The sequence below is a fragment of the Vicugna pacos genome, chromosome 18, assembly GCF_048564905.1.
Source record: "Vicugna pacos chromosome 18, VicPac4, whole genome shotgun sequence".
NCBI classification, from domain to species: domain Eukaryota; kingdom Metazoa; phylum Chordata; class Mammalia; order Artiodactyla; family Camelidae; genus Vicugna; species Vicugna pacos.
Window position 1 is genome coordinate 13,976,159 of NC_133004.1, and position 12,654 is coordinate 13,988,812.

Genomic DNA, 12,654 nt, shown 5'->3' on the forward strand with positions numbered 1-12,654 from the left:
TGGGAGGCACAGCCAGCGCTAAGGCCTGAGGTGAGAATATGCCTTGTGTGTCTGAAAGAACAGCAAGGATGCAGAGAGAGCTCAGTGGTGTTGGGTGATGCTCAGCCTCGTAGGCCACTGTAAACGTCTCCCCTTTTAGTCAGAGAGGGATTGGAGGCCACTTTGAGCAAAGGAAGGACACAATCTGACCTACATTTTAAGAGAGTAACACTGGACACGGTGTTAAGAATAAACTGCAGGGAATAAGGCGGAAGCCAGTGACTGGTTAAGAGGTGGCTGCAATGATGCAGGTGAGAGATGACGGCAGGCAAGCCAGGTGCTAGGGGTAGAGCTGGTAGAGATGGTCAGATCCTGGATTCATCTGGAGGGAAGAGCTGACTAGGTGTGCTGACCAACCGGAAGTTGAGTTTGAGAGAAAAAAGGAGAATCAAGGATGAGCCCCCGATTTTTGCCACCAGGATAGAGCTGCCAGCTACCGAGTGGGAGATGGAAAGGCTGAGGGGAGGCAGGTTTGCGAGTAAGATTGGACTCCACTGTGTTTATAGTAAGCATGAGATGCTGAGCAGGCCACTGTGGTACTCGGGTCTGGAGGTAACTGGAGGCCTGTGGCTGCAGGCAGAGTGAGCTGGTGAGAAGGGGGCGCGCCCATGAAGAGAGGCAGCCACTGCTGCCTGTGGGGATGCAGGCCCCAAAGGGCCAGACCGTCACAAATTCAAAGTGATAGATATCTAGGTTTGCACAATAAAATATCTTGATTTTAAAATGTTGACAATTAACATAAAATTTGCTTGCAAACATTCTACTAGATACTGAACTACATCTGTGTGCCTGTCTAAAGGCCAGCGGTTTGTAACCTCTATACATACCTTATTGCATTGCCTTACAATAATCCTGCAAAGGTGAGCATCACTGCTCTCAGTTTATCAATGAGGAAATTGAGGCTCAGAAAGGTAAACTGACTTGTCCAAGGCCACACAGCAAGGAAGAGGCAGAGCTGGGATCCAGATGCCAGATCTGTTTTCTCCTAAGTCTGTATTTTTCTGAGACCCAAGGCTTCCTCCATCCCCTCAGCCATCTTCTTAAAGAGGCAGGTACTGGGCTAGAAACAGCCCAAAGGAGAGCAGAGGGGAGGTCCACAGCAGCCTGCCTTGCCAGGAGACCAAGACAACCGAAATCGTATTACTGCTGTTAATAATTAGCTTCGAAGGCATGATTCCAAGGCTTGGGTTCCAGAGAACAAACTGGATCAAACAGGATGGGCCTCTAGGCAGTAAAGTGTCCCTCTATCCAGGCCATAGCGCAGGACCCAGCAGTGCTAGGGAAGAAGTGGAGAGGCAAACCAGAGTCTTTGAGAAACACACAGTCCTTCTGGACCACTACCGCAGGGTGGGTCTCCCATGCTTGACCTCCCAACAGAGCTCCCTGCTGTAATGCTGAGCCCCCCTCCTCGACTCCACAAATCTACTGAGACCATAGATCCCGATCCATAAATCACCCTGAGGTCCGAGAGGACCTTTTGAGGTACAAATCTGGTCACACCACCTGGTTAAAACTCTTCTCACTGTTCTCAGGGTAAAATCCTAAACCCTTGATACAACCAGAAGGCCAGCACAATGGGCCCAAGGCAATCTCCTTCTAATCTCACCACCGCCTTACCTCTCCCCCTGCTCTGCCCTCTGGCCACACTGCCATTTCTCATCTTCCTCCACTCCCCACCAGCCCCAGGGCCTTTGCTCCTGCCAGGCCCCTTCCTGGTGCCCATGTCCACATGCAACCCTCAGATTTCCCTTAGAAGCCTCTCTGTCCTCCAGACAGGTCAACCCCTGTTACGTGCTCTCTTAGCACTTAGCACAGAGGCCAGTTGACTTTGATCTGTGGGATGCTGTGATCAGGGTTCGCCTCTCTCAAAAGACTAAGCTAGAGAGACACTAGCTTTTGCTCCTGTGGCTGGTCTGCACTTGAATTTTTCTTTTTTTAAAACACACTGCAATAAAGCATGGTACATGCCTTATTGCAGTGTGTTGCCACTGCTGCTTCTTAGAAAGTCTGTCCCTCGTTCTGAAATGATCCCCTTCCTAGTTAACTAGTATTAACAGTATCCTCTCTTTTATGAAATGATACTTTATAAATGCTTTAAAAAAAAAAGACAACTTGGTAAAATAAACAGTTGGAAATCCTATCCCAAGAGGCTTTGTTGGGTTTTATTTTTGTTTTGGCATTTTTACTGGGCTGTGAAGTCCCAAGGTCTGGGAACCACTGCTCTATACAACGATGCATACTTTCCAGGCTCCTGGACCCTGGGGGTGAGTCCAAGTCCAGGTGAGGACTCAGACAAAGAGAGCACAGAAATCTGCTTATCTGTGGATATTTCTTTGGGGGGTTCGGGTCCTCTCTCTCAGACCACTTGATCTAGGATTCTAACTGCTGCAAGGCTCTTTTGAGGAACAGTCATCTAGGCTGTAACAGAGCAGAAGTGGAAATGCCAATAACTGTGGGAGGGCGGCACGAGATGCCTTAGTCAGTGGAATATTATGCAAGCTACTAAACACGGCAGTTCTGAACTCTATGAGACAATATGGAAAACCGCTTCAGGGGAGCATGTGAAGAGGTTTCTGATCCGCTCCCTGGACATCTCGGCTGAGCTGCCTCCTGGCACCTCTTCTCTGTCCACTCATCTTTGGTCTGGATTCGCTTCACCTCCAGGGCTGGCCCCTCAGATTATGGGATCACTGGCCCCCAGCCCTTGCTGCCAGGACTGCCCCCAAGCTCAGCAACCAGCGGCAAGCTGGATCTCCAGCACCGCCCTGGTGAGTCAGCCACAAAATGCTGCCCTCAGACTGCGTCCCCATGCCCTTTGCCCCACTGTCATTGGCCCCTGTGCCCTTGCCACTGGCCTCCCTGCAACTGTGCCAGGCACCATTCCAGGCACGTCACATATATTAACTCACTGACTCCTCCCAACAACTCCCACTTACACACGAGGAAACAGAAGCACCAAGAGCTCAAGTTACTCGTTGAAGGTCATACGCCGGCAGGTGGCAAGGGGCCAAGCTGGGATTTCTCTCCGGCACAGTCTGGCTCCCGAGCCCACGCTCAGAACCACTAGGCTACGAGGCCTCTCCAGTCCCTGGACACAGCTCACGGGCCTCTGTGGGCACCGTCTGACCCGGCAGCTCTGGTTCTAGAACTGCTGTCCCCACGGGCACCCTTCAATGGCTTCCCACTGCACTGGAGTTGAGATCTAGTTCACCTCAGCCCCTCTCCCCTCTGCTCCTTACCTGCCAGCCACACCGGCCTCCTTTAGGATTCTGGGACATACTGAGCTCACTCCCACCTTCTACCCTCACCTCTGACATCTCGAACTGGCAGGCCTCATCCTCGCATTTTCTCGTGGAATCTTCTGGGCCCCCTTGCACGGTGCCTCTCTAGAGAGGCTTCCCTAATCAGCACACGAGGTCTCTTCTCCTAGTTATTCTCCACCACTGGACCCTGCTCATCCTCTCCACCGAGCCACCTCAATCAACCTGTGATTGCTCATTTACCATTTACTTCCTTTCCTGTTTGTCGTCTCCCCCCGCCCCTGCCCCAAGTGGTGGAAGCCCCACAGAGCGGAGACCAAGTCTGGCTTTAGTTCACTATCGCATCCCAGCTCCCAGCACTGTGCCCGGCAGACAGCAGGTGCCCAATGAGTAGCTGAATTAATGGATGGGTTTTTGATGAATGGATTGAAAAAAAAAATCAGAATACAAGATGAGGTGTGGGCAGCATGCGGTATGGCCACAGCTATGTTAATGTCAAGTGCCCATGTGGATAAGGTTGGGAAGGAAAGTTTCCTGAGGATGCCTGGTTGCCTGGTATCCCCTTAGGGTGTTTGGTAATGGGAGAATTTCCCCCGCTGCAACTGCCCATGTCATCTGGACACAGGCGAGACAGACAGGAGCCTGGCTTCTCCTCTGCTCGTCCTCAGAGCAGTGCTGGTGCTGTCCGTCGGTAGACATGCCGGTGCACCCCACCTGGACACGGTACAGCTCCCTTCATCCGGGCCCACATGGCCAGAACTGTCTTTCTTATCCCCCAAAACGGTGTCATCATACAAGTGACCAACTGTTTAAATACTTCAGGATACTCGCCCCTCAAAACATTATCAAAGCAGAGAGTGCTCACCCCAGAGCCCCACAGTATGAGTTTTGTCTCGCTTATTCAGCAGCTGCGGCGGGGAAGCACCTGCAATGCGCCAAGCGGGGCGCTGCCTGCTTCCTGAACGTGATCTCATTTGATCTTCAACAGCCCTCTTTTTAAAGTCTTTTAGAACCATTTTAAAGGCAAGGCTGCTGAGCCTCACAAGCATTAAGACCCCGAGCAAGGTCACAATGCCACTGACTTCCAATAACTACAGCAGGGGCTGCAAAATCACATGTCAATGGGGCCAGGTTGGTGGGACACAGGGGAGCACAGGCCCCATCTCTGCGCTCCACCAGAGCAGCAGCTGGGCTGGGAAGCTCCCAGTTTGTGATGGTGGCAACCAATTCAATCAAGAAGAGTAACTCAAAGTCCTTATCTGTTAGAGAGAAGTATTTATGGATGTAATAATATGTCTTCCATTTGCTTTAATCCACTAGGGGCGGTGGGGAGATGATGGTTAAAAAGAGAAATGGTGGGGGTGCACATGAAATGAGGCTGAACAAAAGGGTAATAACTATTGAAGCTGAAGGCTGGGTACATAGATTCATGGTGTTATTCTCTCTGGAAATCTAATCTATTTTATCTAGTCTAGTCTTGGCTCCCCTTCCCATCCCCCCTTCCTTCCCCTTCCCTTCCGCCCTCCTCTCCTTCCTTCATGGCTGCCAGTCCCTGACCTTTCCTCTCCAGTGAAAACAAAGCAGGCTGTCAGCACAGTTTGCTGCTTTTCCAAAGGGGTGTCAGTCTCTTTGATGCTCCTTGTCAGAAGCCACCTGGCCAGAGCTCACCTGCCAAACCTGGCCCAGGGGCCGGCTGCTGGTCAGCAGACATGAGTGTTTTTATGCTGTGGTTTCTTATCAAAGTGTGACAAGTTTAGTAAATACACTTAAAGTAAAAAAAGTCACCTCTTCCTGCTATGGGGAGCTGGCATTTCCGTACCACCTTATATAAAAGCTGACCAACCCCAAATACCTCTCCTTGAGACGGCCTCCTCAAACTCCAGGGAGACCACACACTACCCCATCAGGAGCATGCCAAGCCCCCAACATTCAGCAAACATGGATGTCTTTATCTCCATTATGATGCTTCCTACCTTTTGTGTACACAGAAGGCATTTTATGAAGTGCAAGGCATGTTAATTTTTCCCCAATGGGAGGTGAGAAGCTCCAATATTTAAGAATAATCACCAAAAAAAAAAAATCAACCAACAACACATGCATATCTTATTCTAGTACCATGTGCTCCTAAAATCCATAATTCTTAGGACTTTCTGGTTGGCCCCCTCTTTAGCAAAGACATAATTTGCAATCAGGCTGGGTAAAGACAGACAGCCATTACTTTCTTAATGGCCAACTACCCAAAAAGGCTCAGTTAAGTGATCTCAACTAGCAATCTAATCAATTAAAATTGATAAGTGAAATACTTTTAACCTTTGTTTCAGCAGGCCATTCTGAGGGGGAGGGGGGAAGAAATGCGAATTCCCAGCATAAAATTTAATTCCATTTCACGGATGCAAACATTCTTGCTGCCTTGACGGAATGGCCCCCTTTAAAGCAAACTGTTTCTCTTTCCTTGAATCAAATCAGAGAAAGACTGGTTTATGGGTCTCCCCAGCCAATTCCATCAATTTAAACCTTTACAGAAATCCCTGTGGCCACTTCTCAAGGAGGAAAGGGCCAAAGAAGATGAGCATAGGGCACAGAGGAGATGGAGCGTCTGTGTTCTTCCGAGAGAGAGAGAGAAGGAAAAAAGAGCACAAACAACAAGGAGGCTAGAAAAAGGTGTTAGACAATCAGGTAAAACTCGTAATAATCACTTACCGAGAATCTTCCAATTATCAGGTGGTGAGCTCTGCTATTTATATGCAGAACCGCATTTGACTGTGGGGCAACGGTGACTCCAGTTTCCTGAGTGCAGTTACACGCAAGGCACGATGCCTAGTCACATTTATTTCATATTATATTTCACTCAAGTCTCAAAACATCCCAATAATATAAGGAAGATCATCTTCATTTTACATGGGAGGAGACGGAAGTTGTGGTGGTTTCGACCATTTGCTCAAGGGAGTCTAGAGGAGGGCACGGGTATCTGGCTCAAAATCCAACCCTCAATGGCCTATATCACAATCGCTGGTCACAAATGAATAGTTATGCCAAAATTCAATTGAACACTAAAACTTGGTGGGTTTTATTAGATGTAAACTATATTTCGATAAAGCTAATTTAAAACAAGGGTCCTCTCCTCACTGTACACTACAAAGAGTGGCCATCTGCTGTTTCTGCCTCTCCAGCTCCCTTCTCTTGTGAGCTCCCTTTGAGGGCCCCCTGCTTCTGCATTCCCTGGTGATGGGGTTCAAAAGGAATAGCTCTCCCCCTCCCAGCTCCAGAGTGGGCATGTGACCCCAGCCTAGCCAATCAGTGAATCACATCCCCCTGACCACTGCCTGGTTCAGGGATGGTCATGTGACCCAAGCCAGGCCAATGAGAGTACTGCCCTGGACTTCTATAAAAGTTACAGGGAAAGAGAAGCTCTATTTCTGCCAGGGCTGTTCAGCTAGTTCAGCAGATCTTGGAGGTGCTGATGGCCGTCTTGTCACTACCTGATGAGATCCTCCAGAGGATGAAGCCAGAACAGAGGAAAGCAGAACTGAGAGATGGAGGGTGGCAGCTTCCTAATGCTGCTGCTTGAGTACCTAGATCCAGCCATGCCTGAAGGCAAAACTACTCTTGGACTTTACAGTGATATCAGCCAATTCCTCTTTCTTTTTCCTTAAGCTAGTCTAAGTTGGGTTTTCTGTCTCTTATAACCAAAGAGTCCTAATATATTACAATGCCCTTAAGAAACTGAAAACGATTTTGCCCATCAGTGTGCACGACCCCACAGCAAATGCAAGAAAGAGCCAGCTATACACATATAAGAAGGGTTACGGGAACATCACCAGGATTCATACCCACTGTCTCCTTTAAATCTCAGCCTCATGTTGCCGAGGAGAGCACTAAGGCATTGCACCGTTAAGTAAGTAGCCCAAGGTTGCTGGCTGAGCACGTGGTTCTCTGGCCCCCAAAGTCTTCATCTTTACCTAAATGCTGGTGATTTGCATTTTTGAAAGCTTTCCTTTTTTTTAGCAGCAGAATCCTTTCGTCATTAAAATCATACGGAAAACCTTTATACACAAAACCAATCAAACTGGTGCTGTTATGACTATATGGAGGGCAGGGATCCTGGAGCTGTGCCCAACCCCCAACCACCGTGCACAGAGTTTTCAGCAAAACACCTGCACAGCTCCACTTGGTCTCCAGAAAGCAGGACCACAGACTGACTTCACGGTGCCTAGAATCTAGGGCCCTCTCTCCGAAAGTTTTGTGTGACATGCACGCTCTATTAGCTCACCATCACAGATCAACACCAGTACAACATGCAGGTCGCACACGACCCTCCCAGTGACATGTGATTCAGCCTGGCGGCGTCCTCCCTGCACCATACCCGCCCTCCCCACCCCCCAATGCCAGGACTCAGGACGATCGACTCACTCAGATCTAGGACATCGTCTGTTTTGATCAGGTCCTCCTCCCGTGTCAGAGGCAGCTGGGTCTCGGGCTCTCCTCGCAGTTGCAGTGATAGGGAACGGAGCATGAAGAACACCCGGATGGCCTGGGTGCACAGTTCAGAGGGCAGAGAAGAGTGAAATCGAAGTCATTTCGGTGAGATGTTCCATATGGGAAAATCACATAGTGACTCTTGCTTTAAAACCAACCAACCAAAACAAAACAAAGTCCACGTCTCCCAGTATTGTGGTTCGGGTGCTTTCAGAGCAAGATAAGAAAACGAAGGACACAGCCTGTTTCAACTGTCCACAGGTTCCAGTTTGGGCCACTTCACCTCACTGAGCACCTGTCATTTGCCAGGACCTTTCCTCTAGTGTTGTGTTACCTCCTAGCACCCCTGCTCAGCAGGCAGCCCTGCTTCACAGATGATGCCATGAGACCCAAGGAGGAGAAGTGATGTGCCCCAGGCTCACATCTAGGCAGGGCAAGAACCAGGCCTCTTCCAATTGAACCGCATGGAATTTGGAAATCCAAATCACCAATGTTTCAAGGTCCCACCTACTGAATGTGGGGGTTGGGGGAGGACAGAAGGTGAGATGCTGGTGGGGTTCAGAGCTAGCCAGACTAGATCAAAACCCTGCTCTTTCCTGGCCGAGCCCTTCACCTGGAAGCCTAGGCCCCTTGGCCTTACAATAGGGGTTGTACCACAGGGGGTGTGCTGCTGACGGGCCAGAGGACCTGGCACCTGAAAGGTGTGCAGCAAGTCAGTGCCCTGAGAGCCCCTCAGACTTCCCCAGGTAGCTTTCTGGGGACAGAGGTGGCCCCATCAGCACAGGGATCTCTGGCTCACTAAAGAGCAGTCTCAGTGGAATTGAGTGTAGCCAGGCAGTTCCAGAGAGCAGACAAGGCAGAATCCCAGGCCCCGGAAGCCAGAGAAGCTGGTACAGAAAGCAGCCTTCATCCTGGGGCTGGCCTGGCCTGGAGGTCCCCTCCCCTTGAGTCCTAGGTTGGGGCTGACTTGTCCACCAACCAGAGGCCAGGAAGCAGAGGGGCAGCCACAGGGGAGGTGGCCTCCGGGTCACTTTCCCTAACCCGTAGTTGGAGGGCCCGCCTGAGGGAAACAGCTTGAGAGTCAGACATACAAAGTCCATGCTGGACTCCCAGCTCTACCACGTTGGGCAAGGCCGTGAGCTTCAATTTCCTCACCTGTGAAATGGGGGTTGGGTCCTCTACCGCTCAGGGCTGCTAAGAGGTTCTGAGATGGTGCTGGCAGGGAAGCAGTGTGCACATATTCAGTAAGGGGGTGACCACCCCTTACTCCAGCCACTCCAGAGCTGAGCACGGGGAGGGCATGGGCACAAACCACTGTCGCAACTGGGGAGCCACACAGCCCACTTCTTGGCCTCCTATTTCCAGTTCTGAGGCTGTAGGCCTGGCCCATGGAGAGGGGAGGCTGCCCTTTATATGACAGGGTGCCTCCTGAGACAGGGGATGGGGGACAGATTACAGCAAAACGTGATTTATTTATTAAGCCCAGTTGGGGGCCAGGCGCTGTGGGCAGCTTGCTGCAATGCAAAGATTTTACGCAGGAAGAAATGGAGCTGAGAGGGCCACAGTGACCAAGTTCACACAGCTGATGAGAGGCAGAGCGGGGGTCTGAACCCAGGTATGTCTGATACTTGGGTCACTTAAACAAATACATGAGGAAATTCAAACACCCATGCCAGCCCAAGTGCAGAATGCCCAAGATGTGAGTGGTCACTTGAAATCTTTGGCAGTTTGAGCTCCCACATAAGGAGTCATGACCTCGGAGATGAGGGGAAAAAGCAGGAGAAAAAGGCCCATCACAGTCAGGTCCACGTTGAGAGGACGCTTCATTTCTGCCTCAAAAGCCCCTTCCTCTTGGGGTTCTGAAGGCAAAGCAATCAAGCAGAACCCAAGCTGGGGGATGAGAAAAGAGAAACGCATGTGGCTTTCTACAGCCCATCACTCTGAAAACCAGAAACCTCCCAGCATAAAAGGAGTTTGGAATTTGGCTTCTAATGTCATAGACCTTTTTGGTTAAACATCTGCTTTTGCTCTTCAAGCAACAAATGGAAGATATTTCCAGAAATACAAATAATAATAATAAAATAATTAAAAATATAAACCAAAATACCTCCCCCCCGGGTTTTTCTGGTTTTCCATACTTTTCCTGGTTCCTGCCCCAACCCTCAGAGAAGGAGGGATGTGCGAGCAGCCCGCGCCCATGAACACGAGGGCGGATTCCCACAGGCCAGGTATTTCACTTGGGCACAAGCCAGGCTTCCGTGGGTGTCTATAGTGTTTGGCTGACCAGCCCCACAACTCCGAGAATCCACAAAGGAAAGAACAGATACCAGGACAAGGGTCATCAAATCATCCCACTACCCCTTGTGACAACCACCACCCCCTCTGCTTACCCATGGCCTGCCAGGGTTGGGGGCGGCACCATGTCACCTCAATCAAGCCTTTTTTTTTTTTTTTCAATCAAGCCTTTTAACAACCTTGCATGGTTCTCATCTTATAGACAGGAAACCAAAGCCCAGAGACGTTAGGCAGCCTGCCCGAAGGTGATTCAACTAATAACCAGACTCCAAAGTCTGTGTTCTTCCAACCACGTGTCTTTGCCTTCAAAAGACTGAAGGCTTGGGACTCAGGCTTTATTGAGTGCTTTTCTTGACTTCGCTAAATAAATGTACAAATTAAAAAAAAGTATTCCTGAAAAGGAAAAAGGAATTCTTATTCTTTCAAGTGCTTCTATAGAATGCCAGGAAGACTGACTCTGGAAGAACAGATTAGATTTGGAAAAGGGTGACAGCTGAGCAAGCCCAAATATAGAGAAGAGGCCCGTCCAGTTTGCTTCTACACAGCTGGGAGCAAACACCGGCAAGGAGAGTTGCGGAATGAGTCCCGGGAGTGGGGCAGGAGGACGGCTTCCCAGTCAGACAGACCTTGGCTCAACCTGGGGTCAAGTGAGCCACATGAACTTCCTGAACCCGGGCTGGAGCTCTGGAAATGGGGTACTCAACACCCCGATCACGAGGCCACTGCAAAGGTGCAATGAGATAGCTCAGGGGACACCCTGAGCCCTGGGGCCGGCCCTGGAGCAAACACTCAGTCCATGCCTTCTGTCCCACTTCCCTTGCCCCACTTGCAAGCTGAGGAGTGAAGGCGACAGTCACTCAGGTTAGAAGCGCACTGAGGCCACAGACGGGGCTGTGAAAGTCAGTCATTCTTAAAAGAGTGCTGAAGCAGTTTAAAGTGGGCATAGCCCTTTGGGAAAGCAATTTGGCAATATGTAGAGAGTCACAAAAAAAATGTGCATACCCTTTGAACCAGAAATTCCACTTCTGGGAACTTATCCTAAAGAAATAAGCCAAAAGAAAGGAAACACTGTATTCGTGAAGCTGCTCATTACAGTTTAGTTGAAAATAATGTAATATTGGAAGCAACCAAAATGTCTACCAGCCAGAAAATGCCTAAGTAAATTACGGCAGAAGCCACGAGATAAACTTTCCTGCAGTGTTAAGAAGTTTGACCTATTCAGACTGTATCACAATGTCAGAAACCTCCTGTTCTACATGGAGAGAGAAAAGTGGCGAGGATGAAAGCAAGTCCATGGTTCACGCCCCCTGCATGCAAGAAAAGACGTGTTTGCAAACAAAGGTGGGAGGAGACACATAAAACATCTGTGTTGTTGGTTTAGGCTGATGAAATCGCAGGAAATTCTTTCCCTCAACTTTCGAAACTTTATGAGATGTTACTGTATTTTCTTTAATGTGTAATACACATCCAAAAAGTAAAAGCAAAATATTCTATTTCCTCAAGGTCAATAGTGATAAACATAAAAATTGTTTGTGGTTTTACAAGGCAACACGCACACAGAATGCAGGGACAAGATATTCATGCAAATATCTTTATTTCATAATGGCTTCCACGGCTACTCCATAAAGATGATTAGTGGCCTAAATTTAGATTTTGGTATTCACCAGAAAGTCCTCTCCCTCTCTTTTCTCTAGCATTGGCTTAAGTAGATTTAGATAATTAAAAACTTGATTTGTTTCCCACCTAAGATGCCAGAATGCTCTGCCATGGTTCTGCCACCTCACAGCAGGTCCCATCTACTCTGGGCAAGAGCTGAGAGGCAGGACACATGAGGAACCTGAGGCTCAGGGAGGTTAAGTAACTTGCTCAAGGTCACACAGCTAAAGCTGGGATTGAACCTTGGTTGGTCTGAATCATGAGCCTGTGTTCTGTCTTTTTTGGGGGGGACAGTAGGCAATTCAGTTTATTTTTTTTTAATTACTTTTTTCTTTAAATGGAGGTACTGGGGATTAAACCAGGACCTCATGCATGATAAGCATGAACTCTACCACTGAGCTACACCCTCCTCCTCTGTGTTCTTTCTTAACTGCTTCTCTCAGCTGTCCTTACATGTGGGGTAGGTCCAGCTCAAGTCCAAGGTTCTGCTTGCATGTTCTCATCAGACCCCAGTAGTTTCCAAGACCTCATTTCAACATGGATTTCCCTTCTCAGCCGGGATGGCTCAGTGGGACTCTTGCTCCCTGGGTTTTATTTTTCATTATTTGTTCTGTCTATTCAGGCATCTTGCACGGTGCATGGCACCTAGAAAATGCTCAACAGATACGTCGAAGGAAAGAATAAACAGTGTAACTTGCAAAATGCAACGGGGAAAGCATGACTCTCTTGCCAGATGCCTCCCCATGGCCTGGAAGTCCCTGGCCCTCCCTCCTGTCCCTGTCCCTCACTCTGCTCCAGGTCCCTGCTCCTCGGACACGACTTACTCTTTGGCATATCAGACCTTTGCACTCACTACTCCATTGGTCTGGAAAGTGCCTCCTTTAAGTCTCTGCACAGCTGGCTCCTTCTCACTCTTTACCTTTCTGCT

At 49.2% G+C, this 12,654-nt stretch overlaps 1 protein-coding gene across 8 annotated transcripts in view; it reads right to left on the reverse strand.

The window, feature by feature from the left end:
* The window catches only part of CLEC16A (C-type lectin domain containing 16A), a 195,423-nt gene that overhangs the window by 95,644 nt on the left and 87,125 nt on the right, over positions 1 to 12,654 (reverse strand). For 6 of the 8 annotated variants that reach the window (XM_072942207.1, XM_072942203.1, XM_072942205.1 and 3 more), the window contains exons 18-19: positions 11,073 to 11,108; positions 7,710 to 7,830 (exon numbers count right to left, since the gene is read on the reverse strand). In XM_072942207.1, the coding sequence (XP_072798308.1) occupies positions 7,710 to 7,830; positions 11,073 to 11,108 (157 nt within the window). The remainder of the gene's footprint in view (positions 1 to 7,709; positions 7,831 to 11,072; positions 11,109 to 12,654) is intronic. The other 2 variants (XM_072942204.1, XM_072942206.1) reach the window with 1 other exon arrangement.